Source organism: Typopeltis vanoorti, chromosome 3, assembly GCF_054136105.1.
Source record: "Typopeltis vanoorti isolate ZY-2024b chromosome 3, IOZ_Tvanoo_1.0, whole genome shotgun sequence".
NCBI lineage: Eukaryota > Metazoa > Arthropoda > Arachnida > Uropygi > Thelyphonidae > Typopeltis > Typopeltis vanoorti.
This window is the reverse complement of record NC_143551.1, coordinates 139,015,105-139,027,197: the sequence shown is the minus strand read 5'-3', so window position 1 is coordinate 139,027,197 and position 12,093 is coordinate 139,015,105. Positions and strand designations below refer to the sequence as shown.

Genomic DNA, 12,093 nt, shown 5'->3' with positions numbered 1-12,093 from the left:
GAAAATAAATATCAAGAAGGTGGCAAAATATTCTGGAGGTTGTTGAAGAAGCTTAGGAATGGAGGAAAGAGTGCTGTAAAAGGAATTAGAGATGATAAAGGTGAAATGAAAACAGGAGAAAAAGATATCCTTGAAGTATGGAGTAATTACTTTGAAAAACTGCTAAATGAAACAAGCAGTGATGACAGCACAGTGGTAAAAAACACTGACCAGGCATGCAGTCAGGAATACATATCCATACTTGAAGTAGAAAAAGCCATCAAAGGCTTGAAATGTGGAAAGGCAGCAGGAGTAGATGATATTCGACCAGAAATGCTGAAGTATGGTGGTATAAGAGTCTTACAGTGGCTGCACTGCATAGTTCAGAAAGCCTGGACAGAGGGACGAATTCCCGATGATTGGAGTAGAGCTCTCATAGTACCCATATATAAAAAGGGAAATAAAACTGAATGTGAGAATTACAGAGGTATTTTCCCTACTGAGTGTTCCTGGCAAGATCTATGCAAGTATACTTGAGAAACAGTTGAGAAGAATTGTGGAAGAAAAGCTTGGTGAAGAACAAGCTGGATTCAGGCCAAATAGAGGCTGTCAGGATCAGATCTTCACTTTACGACAAATAGTCGAGAAAGCATGGGAATATAACAAAGATCCGTATTTGAGTTTTGTCGATTTGGAAAAGGCTTATGACAAGGTGCCAAGAGAGAAGCTATTCAATACGCTGCAGTTATATGGTGTCAATGGGGCATTATATCAAGCAATACTTAGTCTTTATTTGAGTTGTGAGTCAGCAGTTAGAATTGAAGGACATACAGGAAGATGGCTTAATGTTAAATCTGGTGTGAGACAAGGATGTACATTATCCCCTCTGTTATTCATTATCTATATGGATCACATTATGAAGGAATGTGGTATTAAACCTGATATCAAAATTGGAGATGTTAATGTCAGCTCTTTGCTTTATGCGGATGATGTTATACTACTAAATAAATCCGCTACAAGTCTGCAAGATTCTCTGACTAAATTGAATAGCTGTTGTAATAGATATGGTATGAAGGTCAGCAATAAAAAGACAAAGACAATGAAAATAGGCAGAATCATTGAAAATGTCAACTGTGTTGTGAATGGAGAACCTGTGGAACAAGTAAAACATTTCAGCTACTTAGGCACAATTTTTACTGAAGATGGTAAACTAAATATAGAAATAGACAACAGAATCAGCAAAGCTGGTATCGTGGGAAGTCAATTGAATAAATTCATATGGAATAAGAAAGAAATTAGTCGGAACACTAAATTAGCTGTATACAAGACTGTGTTCAAACCAATTTTAACTTATGGATCTGAGAGCTGGGTCAGAAGTAAAACACTTGACCAAAGACTAGAGACCGCAGATATGAGAGTCCTGAGAAAGATTAGAGGCGTGAACAGATGGCATCAATGGCAATATCATATTAAAAATGAGGATATTAGGAAAGAACTTGACATTGTTAGCATCCAGGAATGCGTTAGCAGAGCTAATCTCAGATGGTATGGTCACTTAAATAGAATGGGAGAGGAAAGATTAGCAAAACAAGTGTTCTCTGCCAGGTTGGCAGGAAAACGACCCAGAGGAAGACCAAGATATAGGTGGATTGATATACAAAGTGCCTTAGACGATAGAAATATAAGATCTGATAATGTTGGAGTCTTGACAAGTAACAGACTGATTTGGAGGAAAATTGTAGATAGGAAGTTAGTAATGATGTAATTTTTTCATGTAGTACTGTCATATCCTGTACACCCCTTGAGGGTACATGGCAGGAATTTGATGATGATGATGATGATGATGATGTATTTTGGTTTAACCAATAGGAATACAATTTGGTCGGCTAAATCCCAAATTGCCAGCTCCTCGTTCGTTCAGTATCCAGGTAGATACCCAACAGGGTATCTACTATACACCACGAGAAGGTGAGAATTGGACATTACGTCAGAAGCCCTGGTGATCATACAGAAATAAGACATGGTACTGTTGTATGTATGTATGTATGTATGTACGAGGGTGGTCTGAAAAGTTTTCGACCTCGAATATAGATGGCAACACTATCAGCAAGATTATTCTTTTCTAAGTTGGTACATCTGTCATAAGCATCCATGTGAAATTGCAACTCATTCTATCAAGTAGTTTGTTTTGTACAGCTGTCTGAAGCAAAAGTGTTATCTGTATCCCTCAAAACAGATAAAATTGAGTATTGTGGGGTTCGGTTATAAAATTCTTTGTAAAAGAAGGTTTAATGCCAAAAGAAATTCATTCGACGTTCATAAAAGTTTATGGCACTCTTCTCCTTCATTTTCAACAATTAAGAAATGGGTTGCCGAGTTTAAACGTGGAAGTACCAGCCTTGAAGATGATTTATGTGAAGGACATCCAGAAAGTGTAACACCACCAGAAATCATTGATCGAGTGCACGATATGGTATTAGATGACTGGCGAGTCAAAGTGCGTGAAATTGCTGAGAATATAGGCATTTCAAAAGAATGTGTGAGATATATTTTGCATGAAGAATTGCAAATGAAAAAGCTTTGCACAAAATAGATGCTGTGCTTGCTCACAGCAGATCAAAAACGCACTTGCATGAAAATCTCTGAACAATGCTTGAATTGTTTTAACAACAATAAAAACGGATTTTGTGCATCGATTTATTACTATGGATGAGACTTGGATTCACCATTACACACCATAATCCAAACAGCAGTCAAAACAGTGGATAGAAGCCAGTTGTTCAGCACCAAAGAAGACAAAGCTAGTTTCATCAGCAGGAAAGGTCATTGGCATCGGTGTTTTGGGATGCTAAAGGCATTTTGTTTATTAATTATCTTGAAAAGGGTAAAACAATAACCGGGGAATATTATTCCAATCTTTTAACCAGACTAGATGAAAAAATTCGAGAGAAAAGCCCCACTTTTTGCAGAAGAAAAAAATCACCTTTCATTAGGACAATGAACCTGCCCACAAAGATGTTTTGTGGCAATGTTTGGCAATGGGAAAATTAAGGGATCTGCACTATGAATTGTTGGAACATCCACCCCCCCCATATTCCCCAGATTTGGCTCCCTCTTCCCAAACTTAAAACTCTCACTTGCTGGTCAGCGTTTTTCTTCGAATCAAGAGGTGATGACAGCTGTAGAGAGGGATTTTGCAGATCTTAGTGAGAACCGCTACAGAAGCGGGATAACGGTGCTGGTGCATTGCTGGAATAAATGTATTAGTCTGAAGGGAGATTATGCTGAGAAATAAAAATAATTTTGAAATTATAAATCCGTTTGTTCAGTGTTAGGCCAAGAACTTTTCAGATCACCCTCGTATGTGTAAGGGAGGGGGAAGCATATATTTACTTTGATTACTCCCTCACTTCTAAGTGGTTTAACTCTTAAATTCAAAATGAAAAGAAAACACTAACTGAACTCCAAATCCACTTGCACATTGGTTTGTATATCCCAGGATCGCATATGTAACTGAACTTCATAAGTAACATTAATAACCATTTATGTTATTAAAAGATCAAGTCTTCACACACCTCACAACCAAAAGAAAAATTTTTAATTTACAAAAAAAAGCAATGATCTTAGAAATTACATTTCAAGATTAAATTTTCAAATTAAGTCAATGGAGAAAAAAAAAATAAAATAAAGATTGTTTATAGAGGACTGAAGGATTAAAAGAGCACTTCTTGTTGCTTATAATAGCCAGTACATTAGCATTTTGAACTTGAGTTTATTGAAGTTGAAAAAATCTAAGTTTCTATTCAACTTAGACCTATGATTGTAGTACTTCTACTAACAGTATTTCATGTGGCAATGAGTTTGAAGCCATCTGACAGAAGGTGTTAGGTGGAATCCAACAAGATCAATTAAATAGTGGGGTGTTGTTACACACGTGGTGGGTTGGTTGCTAGTGATGAAGAAATACATCACCAAATAGAAAAGATAAGCATGAAAAGAGTAATCATAATGGCAGACTTTAATTGATTAGGAAGCAGTAGAATTTCATGAGAAGAATGAAAATGCGCTTATCGAGCTGTTATGGGACAATTTCCTCAAGCAGCATGTGACAGAAGAAACTCGAGGTCAAAGAGTGTTAGATTTGATTATAATGTCAGAGGGTGTTTCAGTTAAAGACGTAACTGTTCTGCCTCTGGTTGGAGACAGTGATCGTGCAGTACTCACTTGGCAAATGACTAAGTTTATGAATGTTCCATTCAGAAAAGGTTACATGCTGAACTACAAAGAAGGAAATTATGACCAACTGAGGAATATACAGAGTTAAGTGGAATGGAATTGGTTGCTGGATGGGAAGAATATCGACAGTGCATGGGAAGCTTTTAAACAATACTTAAATGATGCCATATCAGAATGTGTCCCGAGAGTTTAAAGAATAAATAGGATAGGAGTCAAATGGATGCGTAATTGTTTAAAGCAAGAGATTCATAAGAAAAGGATGATGTGGAAGGAATACCATGTACATAAGGATGATGTCCGTTATGAAGTTATAAGTAGCAGACTATAATATTCACGACTGTTGTACGGAAAGCAAAGTCTGAGTATGAAAAGAAACTGGCTCTGCATGCTAAAGACAGCCCACAAGAATTCTATTGATATGCTGCAAGTAAAAAAGAATGAACATGAAAGAATAACTCTTCTAAATGCAGATTGTGTGAGGGTTACAGATGCAGAAGAGCTTGTTCAACTAATGAGTGCCCATTTTGTTAAAATGGGCTATCAACTTGGTGTACATGACATTGAGCTCACAGCTAACTCTTCACTGGATGAAGAAACTCAAGTGTATGAGGACAAGGTATTAGAGCTGTTGCACAATCTGAATAAGAATTCAGCAATAGGGACTGTTGGAATATCAGCATGAGTGCTAAAGGAGTGTTCAGCTGAACTGGCTATTCCTTTGACCAGGTGTTTAATATGAGTCTCAGAACAGGAAAGATTCCACAGGAATGGAAAGAATGTATGGTAATTCCATTGCACAAGGGTGGTACAAAGACAGATGTATCCAACTATCGGCCAATTAGTATCTCGTGGTGAATATTTTGGCAAAATTGGTTAGGGCTCACATTTAGAAATGGGTTGACAGTGAATCTCTACTTTGCAATGGGTAACATGGGTTTACTAAGGGAAGGTCATGTTTTAGCAACTTGGTAGACTGTTAGACTTGGTAGACAGCAAGGTAGACTGTTGCATAAATTGGAGAATATGGGTTTGGGTTATAGAATATTAGCATGGATAAGAGGATGGCTGACTAATAGATATCAAAAAGTGGTATATGGTGGATGCGAGTCTGCAAGGTTTAAGGTAACAAGTGTTGTACCACAATGATCAGTGCTTGGTTTACTTTATTCAATGTATACATTAATGATATTGGAAAGGATCTGACAAGTGACACACAGCTATTTGCTGATGATGCAAAGAAGGTAGGGTAATCAGGAATGCTGCCGACATGCAGTACTTGCAGAATGATTTGAATAGGCTGGAATTGTGGGCACGAGAAAATAGATGTCAGTTCAATGTCAGTAAATGTAAAGTCATTCTCTTCGGCATGATTAGATATCCAATGTCGTATTATATTGGCAGGATTATGCTAGAAGAAACTGATGAGGCTAGGGATCTTGGGGTGTTAGTAGATAGGAAGTTGAAGTTCAGGGCCATGCAGCAAAGATTGCAAATACAACTCAAAATATAACTGCAATGCTGAAACGAACATTCACATGTAAAGATAAGGATGTCATTTTGCTTCTTTACAAGGCATTGATAAGACCTCTCTTGGACTATTGTGCACAGGTATGGTCTCCTGGCTTCTGTTGTGATTCTGATATATTGGAGAGAATGCAAAGGAGAGTGTTAAAGATATCAGGATTGTAGAATACTGATTATGAAGAAAGATTGAGAATTTGTAGACTGCAGATACTAGCAAACAGTAGAAAGAGAGAGTGATATGATTGAGACTTACAAATTTATGAAAGGGTCGTACAGGATTTCAAATGATGGAATTTTTCAATTTATGGAGGGTGAGAGAAGGACAAGAGGGCATCCTTGGAAGCTAAGAATGAATGCTGCTAAGAAGGGGATGAGGGCTAGATTTTTCTCTCATAGGGTGGTGCATGATTAGAATGGATTGCCATTGGATATTGTGAGTGCAAGCTATCGCATCATAGCCATTGATGAAACATCAATGGTTACAATACGATTCAAGATTGCATCCCCACTTCATTTTTGTATTGTTGCAGAGGGGGGCCAGAAACCAGAAGCCTGTGCCATTTTTGCATCTCAGTCACACTAACCCAATGAAATGAATGAGCTGAAATTTTGCACATACCAAGCCTCTCTTTTAGGATGTGCCAAACACTTGAATAGTTTATCCCAATTTCCTGGGCCAACCAGCATATACAGTCCATCACTGATCAACCATGAGGAGTCCCTGAACAAGAGTTTGATATGATTATCTGAAATGGCCAGTTCTTGCTTGGCAATTATCTTCCAAATGATCTTGGCCTGCACAAAATGCACTGATCCAACTTGCGACAGTCCAGTACAGTAGGACACCATTGCTACAGGCTTCCCTAAGGCCATGATAACAGTTTCTCACAGTTTTACCTGGTGCAACATGGACCTTGATCCAGGATCGTTGTTCTAATCTTGTGAACATACCTTAGAGCATTTCACACTGAGACATTGACTTTAACCACTTCTATACACAAGGACACACTTGTTAAAATGGGCTATGTCGCCTTGTATGCATGTACAGCACATACAACTAGTGCCTCTATTTGTCAAGAGAGTAACATGTGAGTTGCCAATTCTGTCTCCTGACAGTGTTGCCACTACTTTATTTATAATCCTCATATATACTCACAAATTTTATGATGTAAATGTGCTAATTATTTATTATTAATTAATTATAAGATGACCTTGAGAGATGCACATTCTATTTATCTATCCTTTACATACGCTGCATACACATAGACACAAGAATACTATATAAAACTTTATTTGCCAGATATTTCAATCTGAGACTAACAAGTCATCAGTTTTTAGCAAGGATATGCAGTCAGTGCAACTGAAATTAGGGCAATTTAGTGATACTTCAGAATTGAATAAGTTTGAATACAACATCAGTGAGTAGACGAGTTCTCAGCAAGAAGATTCTGTGTTCAGTGTCAATACAATGCTAACTCAGATTTTTTTAATTGCTAACAATACAATGCTAACCCAGATTTCTTAATTTGCTATTAATACAATGCTAACCTGAATAATTAAAAATGTAACTGAAGTTTAAGAATAAATTACTTTGCTCTTTTGTTCTTCAGCAAATCCAGGTGTGTCTGTGTCTGGAGGAAATGATAGAGTAATACTTATACCATATGGTTTGACCTGACAAAGAAAAACAAATTAAAAGAAGATATTTTACATATTTAAATAACTGCTAGAAATAATAATAAAAAAAAAGACCACTACTTAGAAAATATTTCATATTCAGAATTTTGGTACAACAAGCATATGTTAATCATTCTTGTTCATAATTCTTCTATACATGCTTATACATTGCTAACTCATAATTATTAATTTTTTTAGGAATGAAAAATGCATACTAGAATATTAATTATAAAAGACTTCAATTAGCACCTTCCTATATTTTGGCAATGTTATGCTGCTGTCATAAGGGATCACAAAAAAACAATGATATGTGCAAGCACACACTAACACTGGGCAAATGAGGGAAAAATCTATCACCATTCCATATATCCTGGACACATCTGAAAAATTGACAAAATTTCCAAGGAAACATGATCTTACAACCAGTTACGGACCACAAGAGAAATTGGCATTCTTTATCCACTCCAGCAAAGACCAGCCACATCCCCAGACCTACCAGGTCCCTTGCAGTTCCAAACTGCCCTACTACAGCCAAACAGACAGGAAAGCTAATATCAGAATATCCAAACACAAGGACTACATCTGGTTCCCCCAGTACAGTGACTCAGAACTTGATGACCATGCTTCAGACACCCACCACAGGATATGCTGGAAAAAGGCAACTCTATTACACCAGCAAATACAAGTTTGAAAGACCATTCCTTGAATCTGCCTCAGTTCTGAAAAACTTTCCAAACCTCAACAAATTTGGGTGCATGAGACTTCCTCAAATTTGGGAAGCATACATTCTAAGATTGTCAGTCTAATGACCAAGACTATCCAATTTAGCCTACTAGGGGCACCATTTAGAATTCTAGGCCAGACTTCTGTTGCTTTTCTTCAGCCTCATTTGCCTGCAAGCACATATCGTTTTTTTGTGATCCCTGATGATGGAAATGTAACATTACTGAAATATACAAAGGTATTAATTAAAGGTATAAATGAATAGTTATAGTCAATCATTCATGAAATTGGATGAAAATGAAATTTTGGCTGAAACAAGGACAGCACTTCTACGCTGATATTAACACATGAAAGAAGTTTTGTTTTCTCAGTACATTTTCAGCAATTGATAATTTCATATATATTATATACTTTATATAGATAAATTGCCTCCAGATCAGCAGAAAAATTAATCTCTGTTGATTGTGGTGCAATGTATGCCTCCCCCCATATATGAGAAATATATTTCTCACTGCTGGCCGTTATCTGCTCTCAGCCGAAAGGCTGCAGGTTCGAATCCTGCCACGGCATGGATGTTTGTGACTGTCTTTCACCTTCATACACTTGTTCATACAAGTGTAAAAATACTCTCCCAAGATGGAATGGGTCACCATGGGAGAAGTGGGCCCAAAACCTTCCATAATGGGAGAGGCCTTTATCCAACAGTGGGGAATATATATAACAAATAAATAAATAAAATAATAAAAATAAAAAAATTCTTATTTAATCAATGCCCACACACTGCACTATGCTTGTAGGTTCTGAAACATCTCATCTGCTGGAGTGATTAATAAAACTTATAACAGCAGTTTACTTCTGTGAAATATAAGAAAAAAAAAGTCAAAGTCCTCCTTAATGTTCTTTTCACATTTCTTAATGATTTGCACAAAGCTTTCCATAGCCTCACAATAAACTTTTTTTTTTGCAAGTTTACAGATGGAATTCTTTTCTCATTATTTTAATATTGTAGTATTATTGCCATTTTCTAGTATGATCTGCAATCACATCACTGTTCTTTTTAATGTGCAACAGCATTAAGTGCACTTCCCCCACCCCCCTCTAATTCTTGGAACTGAGTAAACTCATAACATGTATATATAAAATTGGATGATGGAAGTTACTAAGTCATCACCTACAATCACCTAGCTGGCTACAATAGCAATACCTGGTACTGCTTAAAAGTGACTAGCTACATGAAATAACTAGACAGTGTCATTTCATTTGTGACAACTTGAATTCTACTGCACCTCTTAAAAAAAAAAAAATTCGAAGTGTGTTGATTTTCTTTTGTCATTCTGGATGAGAAAAATGTAAAATTTTTATCATCATAACTCTAATTATGGGTACAGATCATATTGCTCTCTTCCATCCATCCAATATCCTTTTTTGAGGTCTACTCTGCTTTTTTCTTTCCAATTGGCTTATATTTTGGTATATGTTTAGGATGTCGGGTGTTGGCCATTCGGTTTACATGTTCAATCCATTTTTGTTTATGATTGTTTAGTTTTTCTTCTAATGATTTTGTTTATGGTTCTTTTAAAATGTCTTCGTTCCTTTTTTGATCTAATAATATGCATTTTGCAGTTCTCATAAATCTCATTTCACTTGTTTTTATTCATCTTGTTTGTTTATTGCCCAAATTTCACCGCCATATAATAATGTGGGCACTGCTAAAGTATTGTATATTTTCAAGCGTGTTTCTTTTTGTACCATATTTGGGTTGAGTGTTCTATTTATCAGACCTATAATCTATAAAAATTTTGAAGTTTTTAATTTTATGTCTTTTTCTCCTTCATATATTTTGCATCCAAGATAACTGAAAGTATTTATCTGTTCTATTATTTTATTATTAATAACTATTTTGCTTCTAACTGGAGTTTGTCCACAAAATGCCATTGTTTTAGTTTTATCTATGAAAATTTTCATTCCAAACTATTCTACTAGAATGTTTAAATTACATATTGCTCTTAGTAAATATTTTTTCTTAAAAGATATTATTACTGATCATCTGCAAATAATGGCGTATTTATTTTGTTGTTCTGGGAAATTTCTATACCTTGATTGTTTAAGGTGTTCCACTGTATTAATATTTCATTAATGTAAATTTGAAAAGTGTTGGAGAAAGAGGGTATCCCTGTCTTACTCCTTGGTTTATAGATTGTTTTTCAGAAAACTTTTCATTTATTTTTATTTCATTATCTTTATATATATATATTCAATATTGCATCTAGCAAAATATCAGGTATATTTATTCTTTGTAATAATACCAAACAGTATATATCTTTTTACTTTGTCAAATGCTTTTTCGTAATCTATAAACAAAAGATGAGTTTCCGAATTAAATTCTCTTCTTTATTCTACACATAGTTTTAAACAGAAAGCTGCATCCATTGTAGAGCATCCTTTTCTAAATCTATTTTGACATTCTAATAATATTTTTTCACTGTATATTCTTAGATTTTCATTAAGTATTCTGCTATATATTTTGTAGCATGTATTCAATAAACTAATACCTCTGTAGTTAGCAGGTTTTGTTTTATCCCCTTTTTTTAAATATAGGTATTACTATAACTGTATTCCATTCTATTGCCATTTGTATATATTTTATTTAAAAATTTTAGTAATCTTTGATGAAATTTTTTTCCAGCAAATTTATACAGTTTGGAGTTTATCCCATCTTCTCCTGTTGATTTGCCATTTTTTATTTTATTTAGGTTGTTCTTTAATCTTTCAATGTTATCCTGTCATTTAAGGTATTTTGTAAATTTCTGGTGTAATTATTTTTGATGCCAGTATTATCCATCCAAAGATCTGTAAAGTAATCCAAAAATTCTTTTACATCTATTTCACAATTTATATTTGCAGTTTCTTTTATAAATGCATTCATGTGTTTTAGAATTTTGCATGCACTGGGTCTTATTTTGTATATGTAATTTTCTACATATGATACAAATTTTTCCAGCTTTCTCTCTCTCTCTTTCTGGTTTCTCATTTGCTATTACTTGCCTTTTTTTTTATATTCAATTTCATCTTCTTGTTTTTTGCTACTTAACCATCTTTTAAAAGCCAGCTTTTTATTTTCAATTATTGTTATTTCATTTCATGTGTAATTTTTTATTTTTATGATATTTTGCATGTTTCTAGACTTTCATATGCTGCCGATGCAATAATTTTTGTTTTCATTCCATTCTTTCTCAATGTCTTCATTTTCTTGTATTTTTTCAAAGTAGTTATTAAATCTTTTTGGTATAAATTTCTTTCTTATACTTGAATCATTTAGTAGTCATCATCATCATCAAATTCCTGCCACGTACCCTGAAGGGATGTACAGGATATGATAGTACTACATGAAAAAAAAAATTACATCATTATTAATTTCCTATCTACAATTTTCCTCCAAATCAGTTTGTTACTTGTCAAGACTCCAACATTATCAAATCTTATATTTCTATCGTCTAAGGCACTTTCTACCATATCAATCCACCTATATCTTGGTCTTCCTCTGGGTCGTTTTCCTGCCAACTTGGCAGACAACACTTGTTTTGCTAATCTTTGCTCACCCATTCTGTTTAAGTGACCATTGTAGAGCATGTGTAATGATTTGCTCTGCTAATCTTTGCTAATGATTTGCTCTGCTGAGATTAGCTCTGCTAACACATTCCTGGATGCTAACAATGTCAAGTTCTTTCCTAATATCCTCGTTTTTAATATGATATTGCCATTGATGCCATCTGTTCATGCCTGTAATCTTTCTCAGGACTCTCATATCTGTGGTCTCTAGTCTTTGGTCAAGTGTTTTACTTCTGACTCAGCTCTCAGATCCATAAGTTAAAACTGGTTTGAACACTGTCTTGTATACAGCTAATTTAGTGTTCAGACTAATTTCTCTCTTATTCCATATGAATTTATTCAATT

At 35.0% G+C, this 12,093-nt stretch overlaps 1 protein-coding gene across 1 annotated transcript in view; it reads right to left on the bottom strand.

The window, feature by feature from the left end:
• Positions 1-12,093, bottom strand: part of Kdsr (3-ketodihydrosphingosine reductase) — a 134,316-nt gene that overhangs the window by 31,220 nt on the left and 91,003 nt on the right. The window contains exon 7 of the mRNA XM_090416049.1: positions 7,330-7,413. Within this exon, the coding sequence (XP_090272175.1) occupies positions 7,330-7,413 (84 nt within the window). The remainder of the gene's footprint in view (positions 1-7,329; positions 7,414-12,093) is intronic.